Genomic DNA, 25390 nt, shown 5'->3' with positions numbered 1-25390 from the left:
TCCCATTCGCTGGACATTTTTCAATCAAAGCGCTCTCCTTTGCTAGGCCGAATCAAATCTGTGATCAGCGTTATAAGTTTCTTATGTTTTATCTGTTTTATTCTATGTAATTGTATGTGCTGTACAGTTTTGACCCCTTTGTAAAATCTTTTGTATATTTTTATAAACACTGCCTATCGTTTTGGATTAAATATAATAGTTCTGTTCATTTTGTTCTGTAACCCGCACCCCTGAAGCCATACGCTACCAAAACCAGGCCTCCGGTCAGCCTGTATAAAACACGACTGTATCTGTGGTATATACAGTGGTATATACAGATATTCCATAAGATGGAATTGGAGGCGTACATACCATACTCTCACTGTTCGTTTCCCGACAACCGGCCTATTAGTGGAAAAAGCCTGCGGCCTCGTCTGTTGATCGTCGGTCAGTTGCATAATTGCCTGGGCGATACAGGGCAGCAGAGAGCTGTTTGCTTCAAAGAAAACAGGGGGTGGATCTGCACGATCTCCCAGGCTGCAATCCTTTGAGAATTTGGTGTCAGCAGTGAGATTGCATTATCTCTCCAGTGTCCCCCCTTTGACAAATTGGTGGCAAGCGGTGGGATCTTACAGAACATCAGTGTTCTGGTTTGAGAAATCATCCTTGTCACAGAAAACCTGTATGGTTCTTGCGAGAGTATTGAGGAATCAGATTATTTTTTTATCAGGGACATTACTGTAAGTGTAGCAGTTACACCCCTCCCCTTCTCTTGTTTTTCTGTCCTATCTTTTGTTTGGCAATGATGGGTTCGTTTCGAGAGCCCTGGTATAACCAACAGACCAAGGATACTGTTATTGCCCTCTGTATGCCGAGACGGATTGACTCCACGGGAAAAAACAAACACCAAATGATTGCTGAACTGTTGTAATGTGACATACAGCCAGTCCGTCACCAGAGCCCTGATGAAGGTGAGGCCAGCCAAAAAGTAGGTGATGCTGCTGCAGAGGTCACATGTGTGGATGCCAGCCATACCTGCAACCAGAGTAGTGTGGACCACACCTACAGATGGCCTTGGAGCAACTTGACGCAGACGATCATGAGGGACAACAGCAGCTGATTCTGCAATAATAATAATCTTTATTTTTATATAGCGCTAACATATTCCACAGCTCTTTACAGTTTGCACACATTATCTTCGCTGTCCCCGATGGGGCTCACAATCTAAATTCCTTATCAGTATGTCTTTGCAATGTGGGAGGAAACCAGAGTACCCGGAGGAAACCCACGCAAACACGGGGAGAACATACAAACTCCTTGCAGATGTTGTCCTTGGTGGGATTTGAACCCAGGACTCCAGCGCTGCAAGGTTGCAGTGCTAACCACTAAGCCACTGTGCTGCAATTCCAAGAGCGACAGGCTGGGAGACAAGTGAGAGGCCCAGGCCCTGCCTCAGTTCCAGCTGGAGTTAGCCCAAATCCAGAAGGAGATATCCAGCAATGCCAACAGCTTTAAACTTAGTCCTGAGCATTTTTCTGTAATGGAAAAGGATAGGGACATGGACATATTTCAGCGTGAGTTTGAAAAAGCCTGCAGGCAGTACCAGCTGCCTGATGACCAGTGGGGCCGATATTTAACCCCAGGGCTCTGAGGTAAAGCCCTGGAGGTGTTTGCTTCTCTCCCTCGAAACCAAGATGAAGACTACCACTACCTGATCATCAAACAGGGTTATAAAACACAAAGTCTGATCCTTGAAACTCTGCACAGAATCCTCGCAAGTACAAGTTTTTAGTGACAGAAAGGATTTTTCAAACAAGATCACTAATGCTCTATGTATTAGTGTGAAGTCATTAGTAATATATACAGAGGGTGAAAAAAGGCAGCATGGATGCTCATTTGTGGAGTACGATGGCACTACAGGTGACTCTTAGGCCAGGGTCACACTAGAGGAGTAGGGACGTATGAAAGGCGCAAAAATAAAGCACTGCACACGGACCAAGGTTTCTCTATGGAGCAGCTCCTATCTGCCGTATATTTCTCGGCCATATTTTACGGACTGAGAAAATCGCAACATGCTGCGTTTGTCAGTGTATTGTGCAAAAAATCCACCAATGAAAGACTATGGGCTGAGAAAAATACGGATTACACACGGACCATGTGTGTGACTTGCGAAAAATACGCACCAGTGTCCTATAGAAAAGCCGGTAATTCAGTGCGGTGTACAGTAAAAGCATACTGACAGGGTAGAATAAAATAGCTAAAATAAATGTCTACACATACTATAAGTATGTGTATGTATGTATATATATATATATATATATATATATATATATATATATATATATATATATATATATATATCATTGACACATATATATATATATATATATATATATATATATATATATATATATATATATATATATATATATATATATATATATATATATATATATATACACACACACAGTACAGACCAAAAGTTTGAACACACCTTCTCATTTAATGATTTTTCTGTATTTTCATGACTATGAAAATTGTACATTCACACTGAAGGCATCAAAACTATGAATTAACACATGTGGAATTATATACTTAACAAAAAAGTGTGAAACAACTGAAAATATGTCTTATATTCTAGGTTCTTCAAAGTAGCCACCTTTTGCTTTGATGACTGCTTTGCACACTCTTGGCATTATCTTGATGAGCTTCAAGAGGTAGTCACCAGGAATGGTCTTCCAACAATCTTGAAGGAGTTCCCAGAGATGCTTAGCACTTGTTGGCCCTTTTGTCTTTACTCTGCGGTCCAGCTCACCCCAAACCATCTCAATTGGGTTCAAGTCTGGTGACTGTGGAGGCCATGTCATCTTGCGCAGCACCCCATCACTCTCCTCCTTGGTCAAATAGCCCTTACACGGCCTGGAGGTGTGTTTGGGGTCATTGTCCTGTTGAAAAATAAATGATGGTCCAACTAAACGCAAACCGGATGGAATAGCAGGCCGCTACAAGATGCTGTGGTAGCCATGCTGGTTCAGTATGCCTTCAATTTTGAATAAATCCCCAACAGTGTCACCAGCAAAGCACCCCCACACCTTCACACCTCCTCCTCCATGCTTCACGGTGGGAACCAGGCATGTAGAGTCCATCCATTCACCTTTTCTGCGTCGCACAAAGACACGGTGGTTGGAACCAAAGATCTCAAATTTGGACTCATCTGACCAAAGCACAGATTTCCACTGGTCTAATGTCCATTCCTTGTGTTCTTTAGCCCAAACAAGTCTCTTCCGCTTGTTGCCTGTCCTTAGTGGTTTCCTAGCAGCTATTTTACCATGAAGGCCTGCTGCTCAAAGTCTCCTCTTAACAGTTGTTATAGAGATGTGTCTGCTGCTAGAACTCTGTGTGACATTGACCTGGTCTCTAATCTGAGCTGCTGCTAACCTGCGATTTCTCAGGCTGGTGACTCGGATAAACTTATCCTCAGAAGCAGAGGTGACTCTTGGTATTCCTTTCCTGGGGCGGTCCTCATGTGAGCCAGTTTCTTTGTAGCGCTTGATGGTTTTTGCAACTGCACTTGGGGACACTTTCAAAGTTTTCCCAATTTTTCTGACTGATTGACCTTCTTTTCTTAAAGTAATGATGGCCACTCGTTTTTCTTTACTTAACTGCTTTTTTCTTGCCATAATACAAATTCTAACAGTCTATTCAGTAGGACTATCAGCTGTGTATCCACCAGACTTCTGCACAACACAACTGATGGTCCCAACCCCATTTATAAGGCAAGAAATCCCACTTATTAAACCTGACAGGGCACACCTGTGAAGTGAAAACCATTTCCGGTGATTACCTCTTGAAGCTCATCAAGAGAATGCCAAGAGTGTGCAAAGCAGTCATCAAAGCAAAAGGTGGCTACTTTGAAGAACCTAGAATATAAGACATATTTTCAGTTGTTTCACACTTTTTTTGTTAACTATATAATTCCACATGTGTTAATTCATAGTTTTGATGCCTTCAGTGTGAATTTACAATTTTCATAGTCCTGAAAATACAGAAAAAATCTTGAAATGAGAAGGTGTGTCCAAACTTTTGGTCTGTACTGTATATATTTATATTTTATACAGTGCTAGAGAGCAGAAAAGCCGATAATTCAATTGCCAGCTTTTCCTATCTCCTTATCAAACCCGACAGGATATGAGACATGGTTTACATAAAGTAAACCATTTCATATCCCTTATTTTTTACATATTCCTCACTACTAATGTTAGAAGCGTCTGTGTGCAAAATTTGGGAGCTCTAGGTGTTAAAATAAAGGGTTAAATCACGGAAAACAAAAGTTCCCACTTTAGAGTTCATATGAGTTTTTGCCACCAGGGGGCGCAGCACCACAAGTCTAGGTAGCTACATTCCCCTGCATTCCATTCATTCCCCAGATTTTACAGCCAGGGGCAGCTGCATTAGCAGAGATCCTGGTTGTAAAATAATGTAACCCCTTCAGATGGATTTACGTCGTGGGACATGACTGTATGGAGGATAGGTATGTGATATTGTTGCTTTTTTATTTTCCCTTTTTTTCAGATGACAAGGGTCGTCAGTTGGATTGAGTGCATATTAAAGATGTTAAAACCCCATGTGTATTTATTTAATTAAAATACTTTATTCATAATGTGTGTGTGGTTTTTTTAAACCCTTTATTACTATTGGATTAATAATGGATAGGTGTCTTATTGACATCTCTCTATTATTAACCAGGCTTAATGTCACCTTACATTAGCAAGGTGACATTAACCCTTTATTACCCCATCGCTACACGGGAGTGGGAAGACAGAGGCTAAGTGCCAGAATAGGCGCATCTTCCAGATGTGCCTTTTCTGACGTGACTGGGGGCAGATGTTTTTAGCCAGAGGGGGGCATTAACCATGGTCCCTCTCTAGGCTATTAATATCTGCCCTCAGTCACTGGCTTTCCCACTCTGGTGGAGAAAATTGCGTGGGAGCCCACGCCAGTTTTTTCCGTGATTTAATCCTTTAATTTAACACCTAGAGCTCCCAAATTTTGCACACAGACACTTCTTGCATTATTAGTGAGGAATATGTAAAAAAATAAGGGATATGAAATGGTTTACTGTATGTAAACCATGTCTCATATCCTTTTGGATTTGATAAGGAGATAGCAAAAGCCGGTCTCATTGAGATATACTGTATATATATATATATATATATATATATATATATATATATATATATATATATATATATATATATATATCTCTATCTATCTATAGACTGTATACATGTTTTCACGAATATTTGAGCTCATGGATCCATTATATGTCCATTTTGCAAGCCTGCGAGAAAATCTCGCAGTACGGATGCCATACGGAGGTTTACATGCACAAAATACGCAGCCACACCTTGCCAACGGATGACATACGGATCACTGTTCACCGAACATTTCTGCGTATTTTGTCTGTAAAAAACGGACCGTATTTTTATATGTTGTGTGTGACTCCAGCCTTAGACTCTGTACGGGTGATTGGTGGCACCATAGCTGACTCACAGGCTCAGTAAAAGGGATAGGTTGCACTAGATTGGTAGCACTAGTGACGACTTCTGGGCTCAGTATATGTGATCGGTGGCACTAGTGACGACTCCTGGGCTCAGTATATGTGATCGGTGGCACTAGTGACGACTTCTGGGCTCAGTGTATGTGATCGGTGGCACTAGTAACGATTTCTGGGCTCAGTTTATGTGAACGGTGGCACTAGTGACGACTTCTGGGCTCAGTATATGTGAACGGTGGCACTAGTGACGACTTCTAGGCTCAGTATATGTGATCGGTGGCACTACTGACGACTTCTGGGCTCAGTATATGTGATCAGTGGCACTAGTGAGGACTTATGGGCTCAGTATATTGTGATCGGTGGCACTCAGTATATGTGAACGGTGGCACTAGTGATGATTTCTGGGCTTAGTATATGTGATTGGTGGCACTAGTGACGACTTCTGGGCTCAGTATGTGTGAACGGTGGTACTAGTGATGATTTCTGGGCTTAGTATATGTGATTGGTAGCACTAGTGACGACTTCTGGGCTCAGTATATGATCGTTGGTACTACTGACGACTTCTGGGCTCAGTATATGTGATTGGTGGCACTAGTGACAACTTCTGGGCTCAGTATATGTGTTCGGTGGCACTAGTGACGACTTCTGGGCTCAGTATATGTGAACGGTGGCACTAGTGACGACTTCTGGGCTCAGTATATGTGATCGGTGGCACTAGTGATGACTTCTGGGCACAGCATATGTGATCGGTGGCACTAGTGACGACTTCTGGGCTCAGCATATGTGAACGGTGGCACTAGTAACGACTTCTGGGCTCAGTATATGTGAACGGTGGCACTAGTGATGACTTCTGGGCTCAGTATATGTGAACGGTGGCACTAGTGACGACATCTGGGCTCAGTATATGTGAACGGTGGCACTAGTGACGACTTCTGGGCTCAGTATATGTGATCGATGGCACTAGTGATGACTTCTAGGCTCAGTATATGTGAACGGTGGCACTAGTGATGACTTCTGGGCTCAGCATATGTGAACGGTGGCACTAGTGACGACTTCTGGGCTCAGCATATGTGATCGGTGGCACTAGTGACGACTTCTAGGCTCAGTATATGTGAACGGTGGCACTAGTGATGACTTCTGGGCTCAGTATATGTGAACGGTGGCACTAGTGACGACATCTGGGCTCAGTATATGTGAACGGTGGCACTAGTGACGACATCTGGGCTCAGTATATGTGAACGGTGGCACTAGTGACGACTTCTGGGCTCAGTATATGTGATCGATGGCACTAGTGATGACTTCTGGGCTCAGTATATGTGATTGGTGGCACTAGTGATGACTTCTGGGCTCAGCATATGTGAACGGTGGCACTAGTGACGACTTCTGGGCTCAGCATATGTGATCGGTGGCACTAGTGACGACTTCTGGCCTCAGTATATGTGAACGGTGGCACTAGTGATGACTTCTGGGCTCAGTATATGTGAACGGTGGCACTAGTGACGACATCTGGGCTCAGTATATGTGAACGGTGGCACTAGTGACGACATCTGGGCTCAGTATATGTGAACGGTGGCACTAGTGACGACTTCTGGGCTCAGTATATGTGATCGATGGCACTAGTGATGACTTCTGGGCTCAGTATATGTGATTGGTGGCACTAGTGATGACTTCTGGGCTCAGTATATGTGATTGGTGGTACTAGTGATGACTCCTACGCTCAGTATATGTGATTGGTGGCACTAGTGACTACTTCTATTCTCAGTATATGTGATTAGTGAGGACTTCTGGGCTCAGTATATGTGATAGGAGGCACTACTGACGACTTCTGGGCTGAGTATATGTGATCGGTGACACTAGTGATGACTTCTGGGCTCAGTATATATGATTGGTGGCATTGGCTCTTAGCTGCAGTGTGGGCTGATGAACGTTGCAGAAGACGTGGCCTCATACTTCTTGTAGACATCCTCTGTCCTTTATTTCCTCATTCACATGTAACCCAGGAGTCGCAGCTCCAACCATTTACACTGGTCTTCAGTTTGTGGGTGTAACAGCGTGTCCCTCCCCCGGCCTGTGTCCCTGGACTGCAATGTAATCAGGCTTGAGTCAACATCCAGTGGGGGGAGTCTGTCTTTGTTCTCCTCAGCATAGGACTTATCCAACACAAACTTGTAGCTTCTGGAAACTTCTTAAGTTAGCCACATAGTCAAAAGTAGGTGGGAGCCCTCCCCCATGGAGGGGTGGATCCCAAGACAGAACAATAGACACATGGTTTGGCCCAGGGAGTTAGGTGATGATGGGCCAGGGCCTAGGATCTATTGCTGAGGTGAGATCCTGGTTCCCGTGTGTGGAGGATTAAAACCTGCCACACGGAATGGTGTTATGTCCCTCATCGGTTGGGTCCATTGAATTTATCCCAGGATTATTTCTGTCTTTTCCCTGGTGTCAGATTACCGGTTGGCGCCCCAGAACTGTTGCCCTCTTTGTGTGGATTCATTGTGGGAACTCTTACATTGTGGATTACTTACTTACTTTCATTTGAGTTGGCTCAGTTCCCTGTTCCAATAAATCTTGTTGGATTGTTTATCGGCCTGGTGTCTCTTCCTGCTCTGTCGCATACCCCGTCACAGTGGGTCCTCAGAACAGAGAGCCGTTCCGAATCTCTCAGAATATCAAAGTGTAACACTGATACAGAGACATGCCGTGGGCACAGTCCCCCTCCACCGATGTCACCCATCTGCCATGGTAGAGGGCATCATACAGAACCTGCCGGAGAAGCCCCTCTGGGTGGGGGGTTATATACAGTTTATGGCTTCACTTCTGCCTTTTGTAGATTTTACGTGCCAGCCCCAGGAAAATCTCTTTGGACAGACCATTGGCATGCTGAGATATGAGGGTCTGCAGTCTCTGGTAACTGTCCTCCTCATACTGTGTATAGACCTCCGAGAGGTCCAGCTCCTCATACAACTGCTTCACCCGCTGCACCTTCTCTGTGTCATCCTGCCCATAGTTCTCCTAGTAACAAAAGCAAAGGTTAATGCATGGGACGGGAGATGGAGTAAAACTCACCAGGCCTGATAACTGGTGGGGTATGATGTAGTGTACAGCGGAGGTGACAGCTGCTTTCAGGTGGGGTGTGATGTAGTGTACGGCCGAGGTGACGGCTGCTCTCTGGTGAGGTGTGATGTATTGTACGGCGGAGATGACGGCCGCTCTCTGGTGGGGTGTGATGTAGTGTAGGATGGAGGTGACGGACGCTCTCTGGTGGGGTATGAAGTAGTGTACGGCGGAGAGGACGGCTGCTCTATGGGGTATGATGTAGTGTAGGGTGGAGGTGACGGCCGCTCACTAGTGGGGTGTGATGTAGTGTACGGAAGAGGTGATGGCTGCTCTCTGGTGGGGCGTGATGTAGTTTAGGGTGGAGGTAACGGCCGATCTATGGTGGGGTGTGATGTAGTGTACGGTGGAGGAGACGGCTGTTCTCTGGTAAGGTGTGACATAGTGTACAGCGGAGGTGAAGGCTGCTCTCTGGTGGGGTGTGATGTAGTGTAGGGTGGAGGTAACGGCCGATCTAGGGTGGGGTTTGATGTAGTGTACGGCGGAGGAGACGGCTGTTCTCTGGTGGGGTGTGACATAGTGTACGGCGGAGGTGAAGGCTGCTCTCTGGTGGGGTGTGATATAGTGTATGGCTGGGTTGACTGCGCCCCTCTACCTGGAGAACATCCCGCTGCTTGGGGGTCACTCTCTTCAGGGCCTCCATCACCAGCCAGCTGCACTTGTTGTCCTGGATGTCAGTCCCGATCTTCCCTGTGATGCTGGGGTCCCCATAACAGTCCAGATAATCGTCCTGGCCACACACAAAAACATTAATAGCCATAGTTATTGGGGTCACCGCACCCCACCATCACCCACCTCACCTGGATCTGAAAGAACTCGCCCAATTCCAGCAGGATAGTTTTGGCGTTCTGGTGATCGTCCTCGCTGTCTATCCCGGCCTGCGAGGAGAGAAGACGGATAACATCTAACTGCCAGATCCTCCACCGGAGCCGCAGCCCCATATACTCACCATATACATGGCGGCAGCCACTGGCAGGTAGAAGGAGTAGAAGGACGTCTTGTACTTCACAATGGACTTATACCTAAAAGGTAGATGTGTGTAAGACGCTGAAGGGCAAAATAAGGGCTAGAAAACAGGGCATCACTCACCTACTCTCTGTGTACCGATCCAAATCAACCTTCCCCGGCTGAGCCGTGATCAGGTCCAGCGTCTGCCCCAGCTCAGTCTGATAGGAGGTCTGCGAGCAGAAGAGAGAGCGTGACTGCCAGGCACAGCATTCCACATGCACAGTGGTATGTACCGCCTGTCCCAGCTCTGTCTGATAAAAGGTCTGCGAGCAGAAGAGCAAGTGAGACTGCTAGGCACAGTGCCCTCTTCCCACACAGTGGTATGTACCGTCTGATAGTAGGTCTGCGAGCAGAAGAGCAAGCGTAACTGCAAGGCACAGCACCCCTTCCCCGCACAGTGATATGTACCGCCTGTCCCAGCTCTGTCTGATAGGCCTGCGAGCCGAAGAGAAGTTGTACATTCCACCAGGCATAACACCCCCTCCCCGCCCAGTGGTACGTGCCACCTCCCAAGATCTGGGGATGACGAGTGGAGATCCCTTATCACCTCCAGAAAATATGTTAGCTACTTACCGGTAGCGGTGTTTTTCAGGAGCCCATGACAGCACCACGAGAGAGGGGATCCGCCCTTCAGGGACAGGAAACCTACAGACATAAAAGGGCGGCACCTCTCTCCCGCATCAGTTGGTTTACAGAGCATGAGAGGACCTCCCTGGTTAGTAGCATATAAACAATTTACAACATAGTACAATTCACCTGGTGAAAATACTTAGGACTTAATGGAAAGAGGGTGTTGACCCACACGAGAAAATAGGGTAGGGAATATAAGGATGCTGTCATGGGCTCCTGAAAAACACCGTTACCGGTAAGTAGCTTACATATTTATTCAGTCGCCATGACAGCACCACAAGAGACTTTCAGAGAAGTAAAAGAGACTAGGGAGGGACAACTGCTTCAAGCACCCTTCTCCCAAACGAGAGATCGGAGGAGCTACCCAGATCTAGTCTATAGTGTTTAAGAAAAGTAGATGGAGAAGACCATGTGGCCGCCTTACAAATATCTTCAATCGACACCTCTCATCTTTCTGCCCAGGAAGTAGCCATGGCTCGAATGGAGTGAGCTTTTATACCTTCCGGGATCTGCACGCCACCTGCTGAATAAGCTAAAGAAATTGCCTCCCTGATCCATCTAGCTAATGTGTTTTTGGACACTCTAAGCCCCTTTCTAACTCCCTGAAAGGATACAAATAGGGAATTATTTCTTCCAAGCGCTAGTAGCTGAAATATATCTAACAAGACACCTTCTTACATCTAGAGAATGGAATTTTCGCTCTTTATCATTGGTGGGATTAGAACACAATGAAGGTAGGACCACTTCCTGTAATCTATGAAACTTTGAAGCTACTTTTGGAAGGTAAAGAGGATCAGGCTTCAAAATAACTATCTTCTCTAAACTGCATGTATGGAGGCTGTCTAGATAGGGCTTGTAGATCGCTAACCCTTCTTGCGGATGTGAGAGCGACTAAAAGGGCCGTCTTAAAAGATAGGATTTTAATTGGGACAGTATCAATAGGTTCAAATGGCGCTTCCATCAGAGCTGAGAGCACAAAATTCAAGTCCCATGGAACCAACTTCTGCTTAATGACTGGTCTGGACCTAGTTGCAGCCTTGAAGAACCTAGATATCCAGTGATTGCTGGCTAACCTACTATTGTACAGTGCCCCCAGAGCTGACACTTGGACCCTGAGAGTGCTTGTGGCTAAACCCATGTCTAATGCCTTCTGTAAAAATTCCAAATTTTTTTTAATACAGATTTTTTTGGCCAATATGTGCCCCTGAGACCTCTAAAAATTTCTTCCAAATTCTGACATAAACATTTGTCGTAGACACCTTTCTACTCTTAAGTAATGTATTTACTAGGTCTCGAGAAAACCCCTTCGCTTTTAGTAATGACCTCTCAAATTCCACGCCGCTAGATGTAAATTGGCGACTCGTGGATGGAGAATTGGGCCCTGGGAGAGGAGATCTGGTATCTCTGGAAGAATCCAAGGCTGGGAAATGGACATCTTCCTCAGGCACGGAAACCATGGGCCCTGTCCTCCCGTATCTTCCTCAGAACTATTGGGATTAAGTTTAGAGGGGGAAAGGCATAAGCGAGATTGAAGTGCCACGAAATTAAGAGAGCGTCCACTGCATATGGGTTTCCCTGGGGTTTAAGGAGCAGAATCGATGTAGCTTTCTGTTTTCCTTGCTTGTGAAAAGGTCTATGTCTGGGCACCCCCATAATTGTACAATCTGATTGAAGATGGTCTGATTCAATGTCCAATCTCCCTGTCCGAGTTTGTTGCGGCTTAGATAGTTGGCCACGACATTGAGCTTTCCTTTTATGTGAAGAGCCGTAAGAGATAGTAGATGTTTTTTGGCCATCTGAAAAATATGATCTGCAACATCCATTAACGAACCTGACCGAGTACCTGCTTGATGGTTAATATAGGCTACGGTCACCTGGTAGTCAGAAAAAAATCTGACATGTCTACCCTGTAGGGGTATAAGGAAATTTTTTAAAGTGCGTTCTAAGGCTAATAATTCTTTTAAGTTGGACGATGAATTTTGCTCAGATTGAAACCACAGTCCCTGGACCCAACTATCCTCCATGTGCGCTCCCCATCCCCTGGAACTAGCATCTGTAGTCACTATTCGGGACACATCGTTTGTCCAGGGAACACCTCTACGTAAATTTGGTATATGTGTCCACCAATGTAAAGATTGTTATTAACAAAAACCGGAGCAAAAATATCCATAACACCATAATTTAATATAAAAGGTATAAATTTTATTCAAATAATTTGTCCTAAACAACATCAATGATAGTGCTGCACTCAGTGCTATATGCACTTTGTACAAATAGTGCACTTTGCACAAATAGCGAGGTTACAGAAAGGAGACATGATGGTTTACCAAACACCTAAAAGGGAACCAAACTGAGTAATACGCCTTATATATACTCATAACACTAAAGGCTATAGTCCACAATTGATCATTTATGAGGTCCAACCGGTATCCCCTTAATCCAAATGGCTATGCTATATAGTCATGGTATGTAGGATAAACGCTATGTACAATTACGTTTGGCTGAGAAATAGGTTCCCCCTCCTGGTGTGGCCCCCCTGGACGCGCGTTTCGCGTTCCCGCTTTTTCAACAGGGTTAACTTGGAGCCAGTCTCATGTGGTTTAAATAATACAGCAACCGGAAATAATACCGGAATAACGGCGCATGCACGGTAGCGCCCGATGTACGTCATCACCAGAGCCGTCATAGCTGGGCGGGTGTAAGGGGAAACTTCCCCTAGACGTCATGTGACACACGCCCAGCTATTGGAGACGACCACAGAGAAGGACGCACACTCCGGACGGTAGCGGACATGCGCACACCGGCGTATATTTAAAAAAACAGTATTGCGGCTATTTTCGGAAAAGATAATAGAACAGAGGATTCCCACCCACCATATAAGTGAAAACAAGTGAGTGGCCATACGCCACATCTTCCATGGTATAAACCAGAGAAAACATCCTGCCACAGTATAAGTAAACACAATATTAATATTAAAACAGCAGCATATATGAACATACATGAATACGCATCATGCTGGTATAGATATAAAGTGACAAGTGCATGTATAATACAATTACAGTACAAAAAATGAAAAATAATAAATGATAACAATATATAAATAAAGTGAACGGTGTAAAGTAAAACATGATGAAAAGTGGATAATAATTATCAATATGAAAAATTCCATTCTCAATTGATTATTTTTCTTCCTTCTTTTCTACAAGAAGTGATGGTATATTGTAGTGACGTCTAGGGGAAGTTTCCCCTTACACCCGCCCAGCTATGACGGCTCTGGTGATGACGTACATCGGGCGCTACCGTGCATGCGCCGTTATTCCGGTATTATTTCCGGTTGCTGTATTATTTAAACCACATGAGACTGGCTCCAAGTTAACCCTGTTGAAAAAGCGGGAACGCGAAACGCGCGTCCAGGGGGGCCACACCAGGAGGGGGAACCTATTTCTCAGCCAAACGTAATTGTACATAGCGTTTATCCTACATACCATGACTATATAGCATAGCCATTTGGATTAAGGGGATACCGGTTGGACCTCATAAATGATCAATTGTGGACTATAGCCTTTAGTGTTATGAGTATATATAAGGCGTATTACTCAGTTTGGTTCCCTTTTAGGTGTTTGGTAAACCATCATGTCTCCTTTCTGTAACCTCGCTATTTGTGCAAAGTGCACTATTTGTACAAAGTGCATATAGCACTGAGTGCAGCACTATCATTGATGTTGTTTAGGACAAATTAGTTGAATAAAATTTATACCTTTTATATTAAATTATGGTGTTATGGATATTTTTGCTCCGGTTTTTGTTAATAAGTTTTGTTTGGAGTTATCCGATCTGGTCAGCACCTGGTGGTGCAGGGAGAGTTTATGCGAGTTCCTCTCCAGTACGACATAATGTGTTGCTTCATGATTCTGCATTTAAATGTTGTTTTTCTGTGTTTTTCACAGCACATAATCTGAAGCCAATGGATTTTCGAACCCGAGACCAAACTTGGTTGTCTCGGCTACAAGAGGTTTTCAGAGAGGGTTCTGATGGTGTTTTAACTACGAATGGTATTGACTCTAGAGAGAGAATCGCTAAATTGAGGTCCTTGTTACACAGGCGCACGAGACTGTGGTGGAATAGGGCCACCTTGGGACAGTATCTGGCTCGTGGCCTGATTCCAAGAGGGTTACGCGTCCAGATATTTCCGTCATTTCCGGTAGAGGATGAAGCAATTAAATCTGAGTGGGAAGAGGTGGCCACGAGGTGTTCCAAGGGGTTCATTGAACTGCTCATGAAACTGGATACGAAAAAATTGACCGAGTTAGAGAGGGAGATTGATACTATCCAGAATTATATAAAAGATGATTTGACCACAGAAGCACTGGAGAAACTTAATAATGATTTGGAAGGTGATTTTACAAAATGGGAGCAGGAGATTAGTATGATGAAAACAAAGAAATTACAGAGGGACAATACGGATTACCGTGATAATCGCGTATATCGGTGGAGGACGAATAAGAATAAATCCCGTCCCATATCACATATGAGATCAGGATCTATCTCATCCGTAACATCTGTGGATGAATCAAGTATAGCTTCGGATAGATCTAAAACATCGGGCGAAGGGAGGGAGAGAAAAACCCAACCGAATAGAGCCGCCAAGGTGAAATATAATGGGAAAAAAAGAAAACTTACCCCACCGCCATCCTATGAACGGAAGGCAAAAGATACAGGCTTAGAGGTAATTAATCTATCCACCCACCCGCTATCCAAAACACAAGTTGAGGTTCTAAAACTCGGTCTTAATTTTGTTCCATCTAATCAATTTGATTTTTTCACAGTTGTAAAGGATACCCATTTATTTTGCCGTAAACTGCTCCTCAGGAAATTACATGGTCAAAAACAACTTGGGGATGATCCGTTGAATGAGGTGGAGGCCAACGCCTTATCGGCATTGGAGGACCTTCTTGAGGAGCAACAACCTAATTTTCTAGGTAAATTCCCTTCCTCACTCGTACCCAGGTCATCCACATTTCCCCCCTTGTCACTGTGCCCGCAAATTGACATTTTTTGTAGATTGGTCACTGAAGATTTAGCCAAGTTGTCAAGGGGGCGGTACAATGATAATTTGACGGTGGGTCAAAGAAAAGCTTTAACAGAATTGCAGGAATTGGATTCCGTAGTAATAAAACCAGCTGACAAGGGGGGGAATGTGGTGATCTGGCCGACGGAGAAATATGAAAGGGAAATTATGCGGCAGCTTAGGAATAAGGACACATATCGTGTGTTACCCCATGATCCCACTCAGATTTTTACTAATAAACTGGCGCGCATCTTGGATTTGGCTGACGGGTCGGATGCTGTCCCTAGGAAGATACTTGATGGACTTGTGCCCAAGTTTCCTAGGATTGCTACATTCTATGCCCTGCCCAAGGTGCATAAGGATGCTGTAAACCCGCCTGGGCGACCGATTGTCTCTGGCATAGGGGGGTTGTGTGATAACATCTGCAAGCTTATAGACCATTATCTAAAACCTTTAGTCGAGACACTTCCCTCCTATGTCAGAGACACCACGGATGTATTGAGGAGGGTGGATGGGCTGTCTCTCGAGGCGGGTATGATTCTGGTCACCATTGACATTGAGTCATTATACACGTCTATTAGACATGAGGACGGACTTAGAGCTGCCCGTTTCTTCCTCGAAGGTACCAACTGGGATGGTCATTTGGTTGAGTTTATTTTGGAATTACTTGAGTTCGTGTTAACTCACAACTATTTTGTTTTTAAGGACAGGTTTTATTTGCAGTTACAAGGTACTGCAATGGGCGCGGCATGTGCCCCGGCGTATGCAAATCTTTTTCTGGGCTTCTGGGAGAGGCATATTTTCCAGGGCGACGGGGCACATGCCGCGGACCCGGTGGTGGGCTGGTTTCGCTACATTGATGACGTTCTCATGATTTGGAACGGTGGCGAAGCCAGCCTACCCAAGTTTATGCAGGAGTTGAATCACAATAATTTTAATTTGAAATTTACTTATTCCTGGCATAAAACCACTATTAATTTTTTAGATATTACTTTATGTGTTGCCGAGGATGGTTCCATCGAGACAGACCTTTTTCGTAAAGAAACATCTGTCAACTCATTACTACATGCCTCCTCGGCACACAATTATTCTGTGATTAAGGCCATCCCAGTTGGGCAATTTTTGAGGAACAGGCGGGTATGCTCTACGGAGACCCGCTTCGAGAGGCAGTCCGCCATCCTATCGAAGCGCTTTCAGGCAAGGGGGTATAGCCGTAGGAGCATCAGGGCAGGGTATGGAAGGGCAAAGTCCACACGGAGAGAGGACCTACTGGCACAGGGGAGGAAACCTAAAAGAGATGATGGATCTGGGGTCAGGTTCATATCAACTTCGAACTGTCAGTGGAACCGCATCCGGGAGGTGTTGACTAAACATTGGTCTGTACTACAGACCGATGCTATTTTGGCCTCACATTTAACTGAATTTCCCCTTATGACTCAACGGAGGGGGAAGAATTTAAAAGATAATCTGGTGAGGAGCCATTATGTAGTTAAAAATAAGAGTAGAAACTTCCTGGATGTGGGAAGCCCAAGACAGGGCTGTTTTCCGTGCGGTTCATGTGTCGCGTGTCCGAATATCCTTAGATGTGGGACCTTCAGTACGTCAGATGGGAGCAGGGAATTTAAAATAAGAGAGTTTATCTCATGTAGCACTGAATGTGTTGTTTACTATGCAACATGTCCCTGTTCCTTGATTTACGTAGGTCTCACATCTAGGGAACTAAGAATTCGGACGCGCGAACATGTACGTGATATCATCGCAGGAAAAAAGGCAGTGGATGTAGCGGGTCTTAAAACCCTTCCCAGACACTTCCGTAAATATCATGGATCTGACCCCAGAGGCCTGAAAGTAAGGGGGATTGAGAAGATACATGGTGGGATCAGGGGTGGCAATACGCCGAAAATCCTCGCACAACGGGAGTGTAGGTGGATTGTCACCCTTGATACCCTAGCTCCGAAGGGGCTGAATGAAAAGCTAAGTTTTACCCCTTTTCTCTGATTCCTCTGACCGTGAGCCTGTATGAGATATACTATGAGTCCTTTCCCGCGAGCCTGGGGTGCCTGTGTGACATGGGCATTCTTTGTATATGGGATAAATCGCCCCGTGACTTTTTTCTCTCTATTATAGAGTCAATTACCATTCTGTTTTTAATTTTTGTTATTAACTGTCTTGTGTTTGTTTTATTGTAGTTTATCCTCTAATTATGATTATGGCGTCAGATGTTTTTCGGACTGCAGAGCATCCCTTCCCTCATACACTACAATATACCGTCACTTCTTGTAGAAAAGAAGGAAGAAAAATAATCAATTGAGAATGGAATTTTTCATATTGATAATTATTATCCACTTTTCATCATGTTTTACTTTACACCGTTCACTTTATTTATATATTGTTATCATTTATTATTTTTCATTTTTTGTACTGTAATTGTATTATACATGCACTTGTCACTTTATATCTATACCAGCATGATGCGTATTCATGTATGTTCATATATGCTGCTGTTTTAATATTAATATTGTGTTTACTTATACTGTGGCAGGATGTTTTCTCTGGTTTATACCATGGAAGATGTGGCGTATGGCCACTCACTTGTTTTCACTTATATGGTGGGTGGGAATCCTCTGTTCTATTATCTTTTCCGAAAATAGCCGCAATACTGTTTTTTTAAATATACGCCGGTGTGCGCATGTCCGCTACCGTCTGGAGTGTGCGTCCTTCTCTGTGGTCGTCTCCAATAGCTGGGCGTGTGTCACATGACGTCTAGGGGAAGTTTCCCCTTACACCCGCCCAGCTATGACGGCTCTGGTGATGACGTACATCGGGCGCTACCGTGCATGCGCCGTTATTCCGGTATTATTTCCGGTTGCTGTATTATTTAAACCACATGAGACTGGCTCCAAGTTAACCCTGTTGAAAAAGCGGGAACGCGAAACGCGCGTCCAGGGGGGCCACACCAGGAGGGGGAACCTATTTCTCAGCCAAACCACGAATGGGTAAGCGTAATTGTACATAGCGTTTATCCTACATACCATGACTATATAGCATAGCCATTTGGATTAAGGGGATACCGGTTGGACCTCATAAATGATCAATTGTGGACTATAGCCTTTAGTGTTATGAGTATATATAAGGCGTATTACTCAGTTTGGTTCCCTTTTAGGTGTTTGGTAAACCATCATGTCTCCTTTCTGTAACCTCGCTATTTGTGCAAAGTGCACTATTTGTACAAAGTGCATATAGCACTGAGTGCAGCACTATCATTGATGTTGTTTAGGACAAATTATTTGAATAAAATTTATACCTTTTATATTAAATTATGGTGTTATGGATATTTTTGCTCCGGTTTTTGTTAATAAGTTTTGTTTGGAGTTATCCGATCTGGTCAGCACCTGGTGGTGCAGGGAGAGTTTATGCGAGTTCCTCTCCAGTACGACATAATGTGTTGCTTCATGATTCTGCATTTAAATGTAAAGATTGTATAGATCCAGTGGATAGTGAAAATATACCATCAAGGTGACCTGACAAGTCACGGGTGTTACGTAAAACATCCCACTGTACTGTAGTGTTCTGGTGTGATATTTAGCCCAGAGGACCGCCGGGATACACGATGTGAGTGATCCTAACAGTGACATTGCTCTTCTTATAGAGACTGATGGTTTTTTAATCACTTTAATTACAAGTTGTTGGATCCTATCAACTTTTATATCTGGAAGACAACATTCCTGCCTACTAGAATCTATGAGAAGACCCAAAAACTCCTGTACTTTAGAGGCTTGTAAACAAGATTTCTTAAAATTAATGACCCAACCCAATTCCTGCAACACTGAAGTCACCTTCCCTAATTGGTCAGTGCAGTGTGATTCCGAATGTCCCACGATTAATAAGTCTAAATAGGGAATTATTAAGATGTCCTGTTCGTGAAGGTGCGCCATGACTTCTACCATTATTTTAGTGAATACACGGGGTGCAACCGCGACACCAAAGGGAAGTGCTAGGTATTGGAAGTGCTCTATTGTACCATTAATTGAAACTGCCACTCTAAGGAATTGTTGGTGGTCTGCGTGTATTGGGACATGATAATAGGCGTCTTTCAAATCTAAGACAACCATGAAGCAATTGATAAACATAAGTTTTATTGCCGTCTTTACAGACTCCATCTTGAAGGAAGGAACAAGCAGAAATTTATTCAGCCCTTTTAAATTAATGATGGTACGGAAGGATCCATCAGGTTTTTTAATCAGGAAGAGGGGGGAATAAAATCCCTTACCTCTCTGTATTGTGGGCACATTAATCAACACTCCTTTTTGCTGAAGTTCCTGGACTTGTGATTCCAGTGCCAATTGTTCTGCAGAAGAAGAACGGATAGGTGTTAGACAAAATTTGTCCTGAGGAATCCTTTTGAACTCTAACTTTAGGCCAGTTGCAATAATACTGAGGACCCACGGGCTATTGGAATTTTTCAACCAGGCAGGGTAGAAGGCTGAAAGTCTTCCCCCCACCTGGTCCAGCAGTCATTGAGGCTTTTTATAGTCCCGAGAGGTGTTAAACATATACCCTCTACCTCTTTTTCTGTTACTGTCATATCTGGATCTTTCTCAATTTGTTCTTCTGCGGTTGAACCATCCTTTATTGTTTTCCCGTCTGTATGAGGGTCTTCCTAGGAAGGGAAATTGTTTTTTATTATCACCTGCTTTTTCTAACAGCTCATCAAGTACTGGCCCAAACAAGTGCGCCCCCTCACAGGGAATGCCACATAATTTTGATCTGGCCTACAAATCTCCTGGCCAACACTTTATCCATAGAGCCCTGCGAGTTGCATTAGAAAGGGCTGAAGATCTAGCTGCCAATTTCACCGAATCTGCCGAAGCGTCTGAAAGAAAAGCTACTGCTTCTTGAATTATAGGAAGGGAGGATAAGATCTAATTTCTAGGAACTTTGTTTTTAAGTTGATCTTCCAGGCGGCCAAGCCATACCATTAACGACCGTGCTGTACAAGTAGCCGCAATTGCTGGTCTCAGAGACACTGCCGCCGTCTCCCAAGTACCCTTAAGAAAAACATCAGCTTTTCTGTCTAATGGGTCTATTAGATTCCTAGATCTTCAAATGGCAGTGAGGTCTTTTTACACGCTTTGGCTACTGCCGCGTCTAGCTTCGGGGCTTTATCCCATGAGGATGACGCTTCTTCCTCGAATGGATGGATACCTCCTCTTAAATGCTGGTGGGAGCGATCCTTTCCTCTCAGGTTTCTTCCACTCCTTAGTAATTAAAGCGTTTATTTTATCAATCACCGGAAAAGACCTACGGGATTTTTTATCTAACCCCTTAAACATTATGTCCTGCATGGACCACTCTGAATGGGGCTCCTCAATCCCCATTGTATTATTTACTGCTTTAACCAGATGATTAATTTTGTCTAGTGGTAAGCAGGAGTGACCCGATTCAGCGTCCATGGATGAAGAGGAAGATGGAGAGGAATCTGAGCTTAGGTCCGAGTCTGAACTAAAATCCGACTCTGGGGATCTAATTTTTTTCCCCTTTTTAAAATCTGTTTTTCGGGATTCAAAAGAACCCCTGATTTCTTGTCTAACCATATCTCTTAAGGTAGACGTAAGGTCAGGGGCCTCCTCCGCTATTAAGCGTTGTATGCAAGGCCTGCACAACCTTGCACACTCCATGTGTTTGGCCTTGGTGGAACATTTTCTCCCCTAATAAAGAGAGAGGGAATATAAAGAGGGGCAGAGGATCACTAAGTAAACTTTCACGTAGATCACTTACCCAGATACGTAGTACACGGTACCGTAGTCAGTGGGGGGGTCCTTCCTGGCCGGTGATGTTTTACGGCCTGAGGACTTGCTCGACTTCTGAACGCTTTTGACTCCACCAGCGCGACTACTGCCACTAGATCGCCGCTGGGAGGTAGCATGGGTCTCTTCTATGGGCTGAGGCTGCTGCCGCTTCTCCAGCTGCGGTGCTTCTTGCTCCGACGACTCCATTTGAAGAAATGGGTCTGAGACACTCAGCAGCCGCCATATCCTTTTTTAAATATGCCCCCAACGGTACCGCCCCCGGATGGGGGTCAGCAGAATCTCCGCGTGACCTGCGCGGCACCAACGCAAGGATTGGCCTCCCCCTCCCGAGGCCGCGCCCCCGGCTGACAATAGGGTCCACCCCCAAGGCGCCGCACCTCCGTATTCACCGCGAGTGACACGCCCCCAGCCGGCGGGGCTCCACCGCACATGCCCGGCCGCGTCATCAGACTGTGCCGCCGGCCGCGTCATCCGGGAACGCCCCTTCCGGCCGCGGCGAGTCCCCACGCACCCGGACATGCCGGCGCAGTCCGGACCAAAGCGCCCAGCACCGCAGGACGCGACCAGACCCGGAAGGACCCGCCAGAACACGGCCCCAGGAGCAGGTACCATATACTTACCGGGTACCTGCGGAGAAGGGTCACCAGGAAGCAAGCCGCTCCAAAGGCTGCTTCCCTCTGCTGCCACCTGACACAAAGCAGTCCCCCTGTGTGGTGCTTCCAGCGTCCTGGCCAGTCCGAGGTAGGGACCCTCCCGCTATCTGCATCGGACCGCCAGGACTGGGTAGTCTTCTTTTTCTTCAACCTTCTTTACAAGGTATGTCTGAAGAGGTTCGCCTGTCAGGGACAGGAAACCAACTGATGCGGGAGAGAGGTACCGCCCTTTTATGTCTGTAGGTTTCCTGTCCCTGAAGGGCGGATCCCCTCTCTCGTGGTGATGTCATGGTGACTGAATAAAAGCTCCAGCAGGCTGAGGTAATATGGCTGCCGTCGGCAGTGCTTCTTCAGGACACGGTATATGGAGGCCTCCAGTAGGAAAGAATCATTGATGGCGTCCACTCCCTGCACAGCTGTACATACACCCAGAAACATTGCCTCCTCACAGTAGTATGTACACCCAGGCACAACACACCACCCACCACCGCCCCCCATTGGAACGTGCCAATAGGTACGTTGCCCCCTCACAGTGTTATGTACACCCAGGCACATCACCCCACCCACCACCCCGAACAGCGCAATGTGCTGCTAGGTACATCACCCCCCTCCCTCACAGTGGTTTGTACACTCAGGCACAGCACCCCTCCCGTACAGTGGAACACGCCGCCAGATACATCGCCCCCTCACAGTGGTATGTACACCCGCACAACACCCCTCACACCACCCCCACACAGTGCAACGTGCTGCTATGTACATCATTCCCCCTCACAGTGGTATGTACACCCAGGCACAACACCCCTCCCGCACAGTGAAACGTGTTGCCGGGTACAGCGCCACACAAGATCTGGGGGTGACGAATGGAGGTCCCTTATCACCTCCAGAAAAAGCTCCAGCAGGCTGAGGTAATATGGCTGCCGTCGGCAGTGCTTCTTCAGGACACGGTATATGGAGGCCTCCAATAGGAAGGAATCATTGATGGCGTCCAGTCCGATGCCGGCCTACAGGAGAAGTAATATCAGCAAATCCTTCCTGTAACATTATATCCCCTTCATCTCTATAACCACCTACCCTCCTGTACCAGCATGGCTGCCCACGACGGGTCACAGAGTTATCCATAATGTCATCAGCAACCAGGAAGAAAGCCTGGAGCTAAAAGAAGAGATGAGGAGGATAGAGAGGTCTGTGAATAGCAGGGCAGGAACCACAGGGCAGGCACACCTACCAGCTCCACACACCAGCCCACCGCCAGTGCCCTCTGGATATTCTCGTCCTTCTGCAGCTCAGGACCCACCAACTCCAGATACGAGGCTAGGACGGTCATCCCGCGATTACACTTACCCCCAGCAGCGTTATATTCCAGTACCTGCACAATAAACCGCCATGTAAGAAACAGAAGGACCGTGGAAAACAATCTCCGAGCAACAACCAATCATGAATCTTACCTGCCGCAAACGCAACACCGCATCGCCAATCTCAGGGTGACCCCAATCCTCCGCAGTCAGATCCTGCACAATCTGATAAAAAAAAACACTGAACTCCTGGCGCTCATCAGATGCGAAAGTCCCAGCCATTGAGCTTAAAGTCCAGTCCTGTGGGGAAAGAGAGAGCTAGAGCAGTAGAGGACCACCCGAGGCCAGATCATCTACTTAACCAGAAGAAACCACCCTCCTAATACCTCTACATCTACACATAAAATTTCTTCATCTATATTCTAGACATCTAATACTTGTATACACCTCCTACATGTAATACCGATATATCTACACCCCCAAGATATAATGCCCCTATACACCTACATGTAATACCGCTATATCTTCACCTCCAAAATATAATGCCTCTATACACCTGTCACGAATCCCGGGGAGGATATTTTTATCATCCCACCCACTCCCACCAATATGTCCTGAACCGAGGTTGTTTGGTTGCCTCTATTCTTTTCTGAAGGGGATTTATCTATATCCCACTTCCCAGTTCAGATTTGAACTTGCAGCTCTCTGGCGCCCCCTTACCCTCATGTCAGTCAGGGTACTGCACCTAGGATAATTAGTCGCCAGAAAGGCTGCCTTACTATGTACTGGCTAATGGGCACACTGCAGGGAGGGCATTATAACTACTCCCACTCAGGCGGGAACAATAAGTATCAACGCCGTCTGTCGCTGCCAGTTTCCCCAAAAGCGCAGGACAAATTCCGCTGCCACCAGCTCCTATCTTTGAATTAAGGGGTCAGGAGCCAACCCAATTAGTAGTGTAATTACTTCAGAGGACATGACAGTATGTTATAGAGCAAAGAGAAACGAGCTGGTAATTTTATATATTTTACTCCAAAAGGTAGGCAGTGTTTTACAAAAGTATAAAAAATATATTATAAAATGAGACAAGTATACATGTACAGAACGATTACAAATAAAAAGGGATTAACGGAAAAATACAGACTTAGAGTTCTTTCATATCATGGCTGACCATGCAGCTGGAGGGGGAGGGGCGATACATCAAGATGCATTACAGATGGGACTCTCAGCTAGACCCTGGACAAAGACTCCAGCAAAATGAGGTTTCACTATCTTATACTTGTGCCCAAAACCAAGGCACTCCCCTTGTGGTGACCTCACTAGGAGGCTGAATACTCCCCTTTTCCAGAGTTATGGAAAACCATCTCCAGACAAATCTCGCCGTATGCACCTCGTAGAAGAACGACACAATTATCATTATGCTCACCACGACATGGGGGTTTGTAGAGATCAGACTGAACCAAAGAATCCATTTTGTCTTCCTCCTGAGAAATCTGATAGATACAGCAAGAAGTATATTTCTGCAAACTTGACATCTTCTTTGTTTTGTTAGTAATCACGCGCGCATTCCTCCTTGAAATTGTAGCTTTTTTATCCACATACCAAATAATTGTAACTCTACACTAGAATAGACTTGCTTTGTAAGTGATTATGAAATATGAGCGCTTGTGCGCATGTCTGAAAAATGTCTAAACTTTTTATCTATATAAAGAAGGGATCGTGCCCAGTGAGGAGAGGCGTGCTCTGAGGCCATCCCTATGTATGAACACACAACCTTTGTGCTGCGTGTCATTTATTTGGATCCCATCCAGGAAGCCAGGGACGGAGAGGACTCAACATTCTTTGGCGCCCGAACAGGGACCCGAGGCGAGAGTATCTACTCAAGATTCACCTGTGGATACGGACAACGGAGATCTGGGATAATGGATGGCAAATGAACTGAAAAACCTGGCCAGGTAAGAGACATTATTAGTTCTCTTTTATCTGCCCTGTATTATCCGAAAGATCTCTATGAGCCGTGTCACGCTGGGTTAGTCTAGTAGTGAGTAGATACCTATAAAACTCGGGTTACCATATTGTATAGATTTATAAGTCCTGTCCCTGGCAGTGTGTGAACAGTGTGAAGGTTGTGGCATGTTGTGAAAGAAGAGCAAAAGTACGTAGAAAATAAGCCGAAATAGTTGGGGTATAAGCCTTATACACGGAAGTCAGCCTAACTGGGTCATGTGCTTGCGTCCTTTCGAGGAGACCTCCGCCCATGCTTGACTATTCATTAAGTG

The 25390-nt window shown here is 45.3% G+C and overlaps 2 protein-coding genes across 6 annotated transcripts in view; both read right to left on the bottom strand.

Annotated features, from left to right (window-relative positions):
• The window catches only part of LOC143767833 (farnesyl pyrophosphate synthase-like), a 456633-nt gene that overhangs the window by 385610 nt on the left and 45633 nt on the right, over positions 1-25390 (bottom strand). The gene's annotated exons all lie outside the window — the stretch shown is intronic.
• Positions 5229-25390, bottom strand: part of LOC143767802 (farnesyl pyrophosphate synthase-like) — a 65781-nt gene continuing 45619 nt past the window's right edge. For all 5 annotated transcript variants that reach the window (XM_077256341.1, XM_077256325.1, XM_077256348.1 and 2 more), the window contains 9 exons: positions 23265-23411; positions 23045-23185; positions 22891-22971; positions 22698-22820; positions 9740-9828; positions 9600-9672; positions 9451-9528; positions 9246-9380; positions 5229-8548 (listed from right to left, as the gene is read on the bottom strand). In XM_077256341.1, the coding sequence (XP_077112456.1) occupies positions 8348-8548; positions 9246-9380; positions 9451-9528; positions 9600-9672; positions 9740-9828; positions 22698-22820; positions 22891-22971; positions 23045-23185; positions 23265-23411 (1068 nt within the window). In that variant the 3' untranslated portion in view covers positions 5229-8347. The remainder of the gene's footprint in view (positions 8549-9245; positions 9381-9450; positions 9529-9599; positions 9673-9739; positions 9829-22697; positions 22821-22890; positions 22972-23044; positions 23186-23264; positions 23412-25390) is intronic.

Source organism: Ranitomeya variabilis, chromosome 1 (genome assembly GCF_051348905.1).
Source record: "Ranitomeya variabilis isolate aRanVar5 chromosome 1, aRanVar5.hap1, whole genome shotgun sequence".
NCBI lineage: Eukaryota > Metazoa > Chordata > Amphibia > Anura > Dendrobatidae > Ranitomeya > Ranitomeya variabilis.
Note: the sequence above shows the minus strand (reverse complement) of the source record. Positions and strands in the feature narration are given on the sequence as shown.